At 38.4% G+C, this 12,257-nt stretch overlaps 1 protein-coding gene across 1 annotated transcript in view; it reads right to left on the reverse strand.

Annotated features, from left to right (window-relative positions):
• Positions 1-12,257, reverse strand: part of LOC149142897 (bifunctional aspartokinase/homoserine dehydrogenase 2, chloroplastic-like) — a 159,145-nt gene that overhangs the window by 19,789 nt on the left and 127,099 nt on the right. Inside the window, exons 6-7 of the mRNA XM_089451619.1 lie at positions 5,252-5,397; positions 4,830-4,965 (exon numbers count right to left, since the gene is read on the reverse strand). Of these exons, the coding sequence (XP_089307745.1) occupies positions 4,830-4,965; positions 5,252-5,397 (282 nt within the window). The remainder of the gene's footprint in view (positions 1-4,829; positions 4,966-5,251; positions 5,398-12,257) is intronic.

A 12,257-nucleotide genomic window follows, 5' to 3' on the forward strand; every position in this document is an offset into this window, starting at 1 on the left:
GATGAAGAAATAATGAAGTTGAAAGAGATGAATCTTTCTTTACAACAAAAGATTGATTCACATGTATGCACGATTGTAGTGGCAGCGGATTCAAATGATCCTACTGAGACACTGACTCCAGTTAGGACTAAATCGCACATTGTTGAAAATGAGTTGAAGAAGAAGCAAACAAAGTTGGACATTGCTGTGAAACAGAGCATGAGTTGTTTATGACCAAGGAGACTACAAAAAAATACAGAAGGGATTTCCAGGCTGCTCATTAAGAAATTAAAGAATTAAAGGAGAAAGTGAAAGGAAACATGTCTCTGGTACAAGCAACAAAAATATTGTGGAATGACATAATTAATGCAGTAATGAATGTCTGGAAATTCCTCGTTATCATTGAAGAGGAGATGATTATTGTCAGAGATTTAGAAGAAGTCATCCTCAGTAATAAATAGAAGCTACAGAATAGAGCCCAGTTTGCTAAGAAATTGATTGACTTCTTAAACTCAAAGTCTGCACAAGAAATGAAGGAGTTTGGAATAGAAGACAGGACTAAACATGTGATAGAAATAAACAAAATGATATTGAAAAATGTCAACAGAAAAGCAGCAGAGAAGAAATTGATGGAAATTAAGGAAGCAGTGATGAAGGTCGATATCATTTTTGATAAAAGACCAACGTTTGGTTGACCATCCTATTGGGATCAGCAAGACAATTTATTATCCTGGGAACTTTATGAAACATTACTGGTAGAAGAAAAAAGTAAGATAAATTCTAAACATGAAAAGACTGCAGTATTAAAGGGAGCTACAATTGTCAATTATCTTCATAAAGATTTTCAACTTCTTCGGATGATGAAAATTCTTTTTATTGAGAAGCCTACATACAGCAAAATCACATATTTCGGGATAACACATGTTAAATTTATAAATTCCCCAAGTACAAGTACAGAAATCTGGAGGAAGACCAGGGAATGGATGTCGCCACAAGCTATTGCTACAGAAGCAGAACCCTCTATTGCTCTGCAATCTCAGATTGATTTAGGATGAAATGTTTACTTTTAAAAGTTATTATATTTTTCAAGTCATGTAATTTTTATGTTTCAATGTAATGTTCGAATAGTTGGGTAGTTAGGAGGTTGACAGTTCTGATAACTCTCTCTTGAAAGTTTGTATAAATGTACTTCAGTAAGATGAAAAAGGGTTCCAGATTTTTGCATACCTCATAGAAGACTACTTTTGTACTTTGATCTTCACTTGAATGATGAATAAAGCTTTGCAGTGATTCTAGAAATTGTTGGGTATGATTTGTTTTCCTTGTGTCATATTATGTATGTATTTCTTCATTGGAAGAATTACAGCAGACTGTTCTTTATTTATAGTTAATGGTTATAAGTTTTTGTAAATTTTGAGGTTTAAAAATCCTTAAACAGTGCTCTTCTTCCAAATTTTCCATTTCTAATGTAACACATTTTCCTCTAAGTTTATGGTAAAAGATTATGTGCAAACAGCATTTTATTCTGAAACTTTCACCAACACTTCTCACAAATTTCTATTCATTTGTATCCAACAGTTAAAGGCCATTTAAAGTTATGTTCCATGTATTGAGGGTTAAAGGGTTTAAAATTTGATATTCTGGGGTTTGCAAAATGATGAGACAAACAAACAATCAATCACTGATTTCTACTTAGCTAGGAATTGTCTCCTAAGGTACAACAGAGAAAAAGACAGAAAAGAGTGCGAAGTTCTCAAGGAATGCAACCTACTAACTAGGGAGGAAAGGAAGAGGCAGATCGAGCTCTTTTGGGATTGTTTCTTGGGCAAACACCTTCACACGTGTCGCAGAAACTAGGGTTTCTGCAGTGAGCACATCTGTTGTGATAAAGGACGAGAAAAGGGTCTTCACACCATCACTCTTGCTAGCCAAAACAACAAGGAACCATCCTCAAGACAAGCGAAGGAGAGACACTACAAGAAAGACCATATCTCAGCCCACACGTGTGTCTATGCAGTGATTTCAGGCAGCCGAAATTGCAGAAGGAAGGCTGAAATATTTAGGGTAGCTGAAAAGTGCAGTGAAAGAAGTAGTTTTGACTAGTATTGACTTGGTCAAGAAGAAGGCCAAAAAAGGAAGGATCTTGTGTCTTGGTCTTGGAGTGGCAAATAGGTCAAGGGTCCTGGTCTTGGTATTCGTCAATTGAAGTCTCTATAAGAAGAATTTGTTTGGGTTTTCCTCTCAAGTGGGAGAGGTTTTGGCCTTGGCTGATAGCCTATATTCTGTGTCTCTTGTCTCTTTATAGTTTATGCATTAGTAGTTGTTTGATGAAAAATAACACTATACTAACATAAGTAAAAGAAGATCCTAATCTAAGAAGTAAAAAACATTCACAAGAAGTTATCATTAATAGAGAAATCACATAATCTCGATGCCCTAGATTTCTCAACAAAGCCTTCAGTCCATTAACTTTCAGCCTCGACCAAAAGCCCAAACAAATTCTTCATATGTATATTTGTTCTCCTTGTAGGTTGTGACTAGGGCTTCTCGGTTTGATATCTTCATTATTAACTTGGTAGAATTTCCTCAACAAACATGGCACATCTCAGCCTTCTTGTGTAGTGACAAAACAAGCTTGAAACAAAGATGATTCCTCCCTTAAGGTTGCTCCTTCACCTTAAGCTCTGATACCATGTTGATTTTTAGGGCATCCTCTAAACTGATAATTACTTCTTATGATTTTCATTAGGTTAGTCCATTTCTTGTGATCTTTTCCATCATAAAGCAATTACATAAAGGAGCTCAACAGTAAAAAAAAATTGCCATAAGAATCGCAAAGAGACAGCCACACAATAACATAAGTATTTCCCTTGGGAAAACCCACATGGGGGAAAATCCCAACAACCTTTTCCTTAGATAATTCGTCAAGTTCAACAGACATACGTCAATCAAATACAAGGTCAAACAAACCAACAATATAGCTAGGTCAAACCTAGACCAAACTGCCTCCTAGTCAAGTCAAGCCTGATCAGAATTTTGGTCTGCTTCTTCATCCATGAATTTCAGTCCTGCAACTTGTCATACTGAGCTCAAAACAATTTGGTCGTGTAACTCGTCCATCTGCACCCAATACTTTGATCTTGCAACTTGTCTTCATTACTAAAGATACGTGTTGGAATCACGATTGCCATTACACCAAAACCTGCAGGTGTTAATTAATGGACACATCACCAAAGTTAACGGATACACGCAATGCAGTTAGGCCATGTCATGAAACACGCGGGGAGCACTAGATTATCCAATGCGCAACAATGTCCCCCCAGCACGAGTCGGGGGTGTTTAGAACTCGAGACCTTTGGCTCTAATACCATTTGTTGGAATCACGATTGTCGTTACACCAAAACCCACAAGTGTTAGTAAACAGACACATCGCCAGAGTTAACAGATGCTCAAGAGGCAGTTCGGCCATTCACGAAACATACGAGAAGAATTGGATTATTCAATGCCCAACAATATGTCCTCCCTTTTCAACAGAAAATCATGAATCAAATAACCTTCTTTCCAGCCTCAGATTAGGCTCTTTGTTTTGCCTCAAACTAGGCTCTTCGTTTCCCTCAGGGTAGGCTCTTCGCTTGCCTTAAATAGATCCGAAGTGCTTGCTTAGGAGGGAGGTCGAATGGCACATATATATAGTCTTTTGTTGGGTTGAATAGGCACCTCTTAGGTTGGAGCCCACTTGACTAGGAAGAAGGCTGACTTGGCTTCTTTAGAGCCAAAAATCCAATTTCAAAAATTCAATTTTTTCTTCTTTTAAAAACAACATGAAGAACATGTCAAATATTTTTTCCATTTGACAATATAGCATGAAGAACATGCTTTACAAATACATCAATTACTAAAATAATAATTATGAAGACCGACCACAGCTACAAAATTCAACATTTTTTGGTCAACCTATCTTTTGCTCTAGTTCAAATAACATTGCTGAGGATGCTATGGCCATTTTCCACCAAGAAAACAAGGGGGAATCCGTTGTTTTCATTGCCATGATTCATCTCATGAGGTACATTTATTTTTGTTTTGATATGATTTTGTATCATTCTATTAGATCTTATGACTTAGGACAAATATAATATTTCAATATTGATGTCCGATGTATCACTTCACATCTTATACATCTGATATATCAATGTTATTTTCATATTTATGTAGCAATGTGTTTGTTTGATGGATGTTGTTTTAGATGTTAAAAATTTGAGAAAAAAATGATTATTTTTGTATTTTTTTAAAGCTTCCCAATAATTTCCAATATTTTCCCCGATTTGCCGATAATTTAAAATTTGGACCCTTGGCAATAAATTGCCGATAATGATAATGTAAGTCCAGACCACGAACAGACATGTAATCTCCTGTAATCTTCATTTACTGTCCTCCTTCAGCATGCAAAAATGGAAGCACACAAATATTGAAGGATCAAAACTAGCACCTTTCATACTTCTTGCGAATCCATGTAAACTCATCTTTGATAACCAATGAAAACTATTTGGTTTCGATATGTTCCATCTCTTAAGAATCTTGCTAGATCTATTATCATATTTTTACACCATAACCCATTTGCAAAGACAACTGTTGCAACAAGGTTCCATTTTGTTATCACTCTATGTTCAAGATCATGAGTGCCATCACTTTCACACTTGCGTAGTTACCTCTACTGACTTAACAGACAGAAATGAAAAATTATGGTGAATGCAAAGGTTTGACATAAAAGTTATGAGTACAAAGCAAACTTAAAATTCTAACTTGACTAGAACACTAAAGACACAACGAATACTGCTTTGTATATATTTTACCTTTCTAGCAACATCCATGCCTGATAGATCATCTCTTGGATCTGGTTCGGTGTAGCCAGCTTCTTTTGCCTTCGTTACAATTTGACTAAAAGTTTCTCTCCCAGAGAAATTGTTAAATATATAACTCAAAGTTCCACTGCAATAAAATATATAAGCAATCATTTTAGATGTCAAACTTCAATTGAATCAAGGCCACTTACTCTTCTTTCATACAAGGAAAACAAGAAAGAAGGATTTCCATTTATATTAGAATACAATACCATGTTTGCAGAATGTGAAATGAACTGAAATAATAACTCCAGTTCAAACACATGCTAAGAACAAGTAGTTATCAGAGTTCGAGTTAAAATCCTTTTGAGAAAGCAGAGAATCAAAATCAGCACAAAGACAAAATCCTGAGATAACACTAACAGCAAACTCACCTGAATATGCCTTCAATGTGTATAATTTTATCACCGGTCTCCAAAAGGCCACGCAAAGTGCTGATTATTGGAAGACCAGCTCCAACAGTTGCTTCATAAAAGTAGTGTGTATAGGATTGTCTTTGAAGTTCCCTCAACCTTAGGTACTGAGAAAACAGGAAAAACACATGTTTAACCAAGACATAAGCTTCATGCCATTATGAATTAAATAACAACTCTACTTTTTTTCCTTCAATAAGGAGCAATCGGCTGCTAGATGCTAAAAGAAGCATTCTGTTCGAGAGAAATATTTCTAAATCTAAAGAGACCTTAAAAAGAATGAAGAAAGGAAAGAAGAGAATGACATATGTTTGTACTTATCTGTGACTTTGTTTGCGTATTTCAATATATGCACATATTTGTATGTGTCAACATGCATGTGTACAGGCTGTATGTGTGAATAGGAGGAGGGAATAGTAGATAGATGCACTGGTTTATTGGTCATAGATGATAGAGTAGTGTTTTAAGTTTGGACCTATTGATGTTCACACTTCGATATGTACATGGCCTATTTTGTAAACATTTCTATTTGATCATGTTGTCAGCTGCAAGATAACCTACTTCAATGACAAGTTAATGGTCTATTTTCTATTATATGAATGAAATTATGATGGAGATGATACTTTTATTGGATTCATCTTTCCGAGAGGTGCAGGATTGACCTAAAGATCATCTCATTCTGACAAGTAGAAATGGAATTATGAATTTATTTCTTCTATGGACAAATTGTCAAGGTCGACCAGAAGTCTAATGTAGGCTCATGAAGCCCAACGGACATGTCTCTTCACCCTCAACGTTGTGTATAAAATTTAAATAGAAGAAGCATTTTTCTCATTTGGACACACATCAACTCACACATATTTCTCTCTCTTCATCTGATTGGGTTGTACAAATCACAGGCAGCATGTCCTTCTCCACACGTGCGAAGGTTTGACTAGGCATTTTTGTTCTCTGTGTTGACAGTTGCAGCCAGCTTTGACAAGCATTGACCAGGCATTGTTTGACTTCATTTGACTGTGTTTTTTGTGGGAGAATCTCTGTTTGGGCTGGCCGCATATTCTGGCACAGATACCAATATTTTCTGGGCACTTTGACCAGTGTTGATTGCAGCCCTTTGACCGCAGAAGTTGATTGTGCATTGACCAGGTTTGATTGGATTTTTCAGGACTGTTTTGGGCTGATTTGGACTGTCTTTGGAGGCCGAGTTGACTGGATTTGACCGAGCTGATTTAAAGGAGACTTTCTGTTGGTTTGACCAGCGTTGACTTTCTGGTTAGGGCATCCTGTTCACTGCAGTTTGACTGTACTGTTTTACAGTGAATGGGCAAGTAGATTTTGTATATTGTACTCTCTCTCTCTGCTGAACTTTTGAAGAATAATAAGAAGATTTGATCAAAGGGTTTTGCCCACATTGAGGTTTTTCCCTGGCATCCGCCAAATATTGTGTCCTCTTGTTTTGGCTTGTCTTCTACTTATTTATGTTCTATCTGCATTTATTATCATGTTAATGTGATTGCTAATCTAGAAATTGATATTGGGCTAATAAGAAAAATTGAAGTAAATTGCTCTAAAGCATAGAACATACCATTGTTATCTAAAATTAACATCGTATCAGAAGTGAGGTGAAGACAAAGCCCAAGCAAGAGTGAGAAGAGCAAACACTAAGATTTGTTGAACAGGACAAGATTCAATGGCCTCCTCATCTTACTTCAAATCTGATGATAAGCTCAATGATAAGTCTGATTATCATGCATGGAAGATGTCCCTTGACTTGGCTTTGGTGTTGATTTGGGGTAGCATCAAATGTGCTCTAAGCCTCAAATTTTGCAGGGAAGCTTGGGCACAGGTATTCCAAAGAACCCAGAAAGTTTTTTGGGAAATTCCATCCATAAGTGATTTTATTAAAATAATTAATAATTTTAAGGGGGTTCCAAAGGCTAAACTTAGGAAAATTAAAATATTAATGGGTATTAATCTAATCAGGGGTGAACTTCATGAAAAAACCATGGATCAAGTCAAAACGATCTAAGCCTTTGATTATGTTTTCATCTAGGTTGTTGATTGCTCAACAGGAAGATATAAGAAGGGACTTGAGGGCCATTTGGAAAATACACTAGGCAGATACTTAGTTGCCCAAGAAAAATCGATTTTCCAACTGGTCGAAGTTCGGCAAGAGAAAATCGCTTCAGAGGGAGAGTTGCAGGTGGAGGAGAGACAAAGAGGGTTCAGCATCAGTCAGGAAGACAAGGACGAAGACACAGAGCAGCAGAAGGAACAACGCTGGACAGATTGACGCTAGGAGAGGCAGCGCTGGCTTGAGTGACGCATGCATTGTGCAGGCCAGTCCAGAGGCCAGAGAAATTGATGTTGGGCAAGCTAGAGAGACGAAGAGGGTCAAGGAACCTCTCTCTCTGGTTAGACACTTGTTCACGAATGTCTGTAAATATTTTTCAGTTCTATACACTAGGTGAAATTTTGTACATGTTGATTTTTGCTGAAGAATAATAAAACCCTCATCTGCTGCACAGGTTTTCCTGCATTAGGTTTTTCCGGGGACAATTGTCCAAAAATAAATGTTTCCTTGTGTTTGTATATGTTTCGGCATTTTACTTACATTTAATTTCTGCAATGTTTTAATTGTGAAGGTTGCAGTAGAATATGTTCCGATATTTACCGTAAGAATATAGCAAATAACTTATCTCTGAAGTAATAAGTAAAAGAAGTCATACTAATCACTGTAGTAGGATTTCCATTTTACAAATTTTCACATGGTATTAGAGCTACAAAGAAGCAGAAGAGAAAAGAAGGAAGACCCAACGCTAAGAAAGGAAGGGAATTCGAAATGCCTACAAGGGCAAAAATTCAAATATCCCAGAGGATTGAGCAGTTCAAACCAAATAGATTGGATTTCGTGGGAAAACTCTCTCTGAGTGAGCCGACAGAGAGGTAAGTCTTTTCTAGTCGAAATTTATCAATGGTAGAAGGAACAACGCCACAGAAGAGTCAACGAGGAAGACGCAGTTTTTCCTATAGCAGTTGCTGGGATAGGTTAGCATCAAAAGTTGGCACGATATGGATACTCAAAATACCCAAGATTTGTCTACCAGATTAGATGAAGAATTTGCATGCTTAGCTAATTCAGCATCAACAGATGTTTGGTACATTGATACTAAGGCTTCAGCTCATATGACTGGAGTACGAGAACATTTCTCGAGCTATCAAGAAGAGCAGATGGACTTCCAAATAACTATGGTGTTGGACACCTAATCCTAATGGGTTAGTGTGGAAGTCGAATGGACAAAAGCAGTCCAAGAGACCTTGGGATCTGAAACCCAAGAGTCACATATTTGTACTATAAATGTATATCTATTGTTAATAAAAAATGAACTCACATGATTTATCTTTCCTATTCTATGTTTCCATGTGTGTTTAACATGGTATCAGAGCCGCTTGTTTTTCTGTGGCCTTTTTATGTGCATGTCAGTACTGCACCTCTACCCATAATCCTGTAATAGTAAAACTGGCCTGGTAGATCTGCAAACTCAAATATATTGTCAGCGCTGCATTCTTTCCAAGATTTGTTTGCCATTTCTTTATTTGGCCAGTCAGCTATAGAAATAAAATTACTCTATGTTTATAATGTTACTCAGTTCAATTCTGTGGCTTTTCTCTACTGTCGGTCATGCCTCCCTGAGCGCTCTGCCAGCACTACCTGTCTAGTTGCACTAAACATTATCGCTTCTCTCTCTCACTGAAATCGGGTCTGACACTATTCCTAACGTCTCTGCCACCTCTTGCATATACCTGCGCTGCTCCTCCATATTCCTTTATCTGTGTTTTGTCTGCCTGACCAGCGCTGTCCAAGATAAGCTTTGTGCGCTTTCTGCCATAACCGTTGTCTGCTATTCGCTGCCACCCCTGTCTATCAGGTCTACTTCTTACATGCACCAAGCGGTTTCAGAAAATTATCTCTCTGCCATTTCTTCAGAACTCTGACTCTGTCCCTCTGTCAATTTTCCTGGTATAGCCTCCCACGCTCCTCCACTTTCATGCTTTTCCGCGTTCTTTTCCCAGAATATTGCATTGGTGCGGTCTTTCATTGGTGTGGTCTGACATGAAGCGTTTTGAACCGAAGCCATTTGAAACGTTCTGAACCTGTATGTTCTTCATCATCAGCGTAAATGAGCTGAAATGGAATTCTGTGCGTCGTGGGTCTTGCATCCGCTGGACTCATTTCTTGGTTATTGTTTGTTCTAATCAGTCGCAGACGTGCTCCTTTTGAAGCCGAGCATTCTATCTTACCCTACACAGCCCTCTCCACACGCTGTTGTTCACCTCCATTTCGCATTTGTCCCCACTCCTGCTATCACACCCAAAGCAATTTGTTGAGCGACAGGGAGATCGAGTACGCGGAGATATTAAGGAATTCCAGCAAAGAAGGAAAAGCTCTGCCTTGTCCCACAGATTTCGTAAAAGGAGAGAACCTACAGCAGTTAGTTCGATTGCATTTGCAGGGATGAGTGTATACTACATTCCGTAATTTCCCATTCTGAAAAATTCCTTATTCAATCGTGCTTGGATCATGGCGTAATGGAAGAGTTGTCATCCATACAACGGTACGCGGCAGGAGCTCTGTTAGCCTTGGCACTCCGGTCGTTCGAAGAACAATATCTCTGCATTGACCTGCTCATATCCCTGAGCAAGAAAATATAAAGCGCCACAAACCTTATCTGCAACATTTGGAGCGTCTTTAATGCTTTCCAACAGTGCCGCAACAATGGATTGAAGGTTTGCCGGAGTAATCACCGGGGACTGGACAGCGGGGCCATGCAAGAACTCAAAGATTCTACCAAGAGTCCAAGCTGAGGTATCTTTTATTTGATTGTTCTCATCTTTCAACTTTCAAGGCGTTAAGTATAAAATTCAATACCATATTGACAAGCGGTGCGAGTTTTTCCAAGGACGGTCCTTCAATAATGGACCCAAATCGCTAAGGCCCCAACAAATCTGAGGATCTTCTATGGTTATATACTTGGTTTGAGCTCGAGAGAGATCAGGCACATGGCTGCCCCTTCGCGCCGTCTTCTGGTTCGATGTTGCATCCTTTGAAATTTATGTGTACCCCTCTAAATCAATTGGATGAGGACCGCAGGTGCTTTTCAATTTATGGTACGGAAACGAAGATGTGTTACCAAAGCGTTATCGGACAGAGCATTCCCTATGAACATGACATAGTTCTTGATACCGAGCTAAGTCACCAGCATTAAAAGCTTGTAAAATATAATATAGCCACTCTACACTCGTACCCAGAAGACTCTTCACAATTGAATGTGCGTTGAATTTCATATGCAGTGGTGCGGTTGACTGCGTTGAATGGTTTTGAAAGTCACGGTGTTGTGTGGTCGTGCTGATTGATATATGCTTGAACCATGCATTGGAGAACGATTTTGAAGAGAATGGGCTTACTCTGCAGGTGAACACTATTATTGGCAGGAAAACATACAGCAAATACGCCTGATAACAGTGGCTGAGTATTCGGTCTGGAAGGAGAAGCTGAAGGAAGGCAATGGGGAATTCCTATTGCAAGTCTTACCTCAATATTCAGATTCCGGTAAAGAATTATAGAGAATAATCGTCATAATGTTCCTATATTACGGATGTTTTGGAGTTCTTGTCCGTAAAAACAAAAGATTTGAGGTTTTAATTTAAAAAAAAAAAAAGTTCTGAGATCAGATTTGTGCAGAAAACGCTTAAACGAAGATTTATTTAGGGCTTGTTCTGCATTTTTGAACTGAGAGCGGATGGGTTAAACTTTGGCTGCCATGCGAAGAGTTTTGCTGTTGACAGAGAAAACCTATTGATTTTGTAAATTTGAAGGGAAGGAAGAAGCTTTTGTTCTGCTTGGGCTAATTTTCAGAGAGAGATTTGCTGAACTTTTGCATCCAGATATATTTTTTCTGTTTAGTAAAGATATCAAGAAATGACTCAAATTGGTGAAATATTAGAGTTCTTAAAAACTCTGATACATTCCTCTGATCATGGTACAGTAAGAATAAGCAAAGCTTCTCTTGTTGACATTAGAACCTGTTTGCATAATGTACAAGAAGATATTGAGTTTTTGCAGCTTGAGACAAAGCTACAGCAGGAAGAATTACAGCAGTGGAGTCATCATTCTGAACCTGTTTCTGTTCAGAAGATTGAAACAGATTCCCATAAACAGCAAAACAATAATGTTATTGTTCATTCAAATAAAGCAGCAGCTGTACATGCAGATGCAGAAACTCAGTCTGCACTTCCCAAGCCCATCATCAGACCTTGGGAACAGCTTGTCCACAACAAGCACAAAACTGGTCTTGGATATGACAAGGACTTGTCCTTTCATATTCCAGACTATGCCAAGCCCATTCAGTTTCAGAGTGCTGGATTCATTTATGACAGTTCACCTGCTCCTCATGACAGTTCAGCTTCAGTTGTTCCAGACTCTGCCCCTCTTCCACAGCAACAGCAGCAACAACAACAACAACAACAGATTGTGAAATGCCAACACTGTGACCGAGTTGGCCATTTGAAAGATCACTGTTTTGATCTTCATCCATGTAAGCACTGTCATAAAACCACTCATTCTTCAAACAGATGCTTCAAAAACAAACGTCCTGCAAGAACAAAGATTCATCTTGGATGGATCGCTTCTTGGCAATGGGCATCAACAGCCAAGAAGATATTCCAAACACATATCAGAACTTGTTCCAGAGTATTGAACAGTCTTGCAGTTGAGTTTTCTCCATCTTCTCACCTTGTACCTGACAGGGGGGGAAATGATGGTCATCTACAAGCTTCAAAGTCACATCAAGCGAGCCTGAGCCACAACCTGCCACACCAGTTTCAGAGTTGTAGCCAGAGACAAAGATGCCCGTGAACAGATTGAGAACACTTCCTCTAGCAGAAGACACCAGCTTCTTGCCAGTTT

The sequence above is a fragment of the Pinus tabuliformis genome, chromosome X (genome assembly GCF_031772625.1).
Source record: "Pinus tabuliformis cultivar Carrire ecotype Pingquan chromosome X, CPIR1, whole genome shotgun sequence".
NCBI lineage: Eukaryota > Viridiplantae > Streptophyta > Pinopsida > Pinales > Pinaceae > Pinus > Pinus tabuliformis.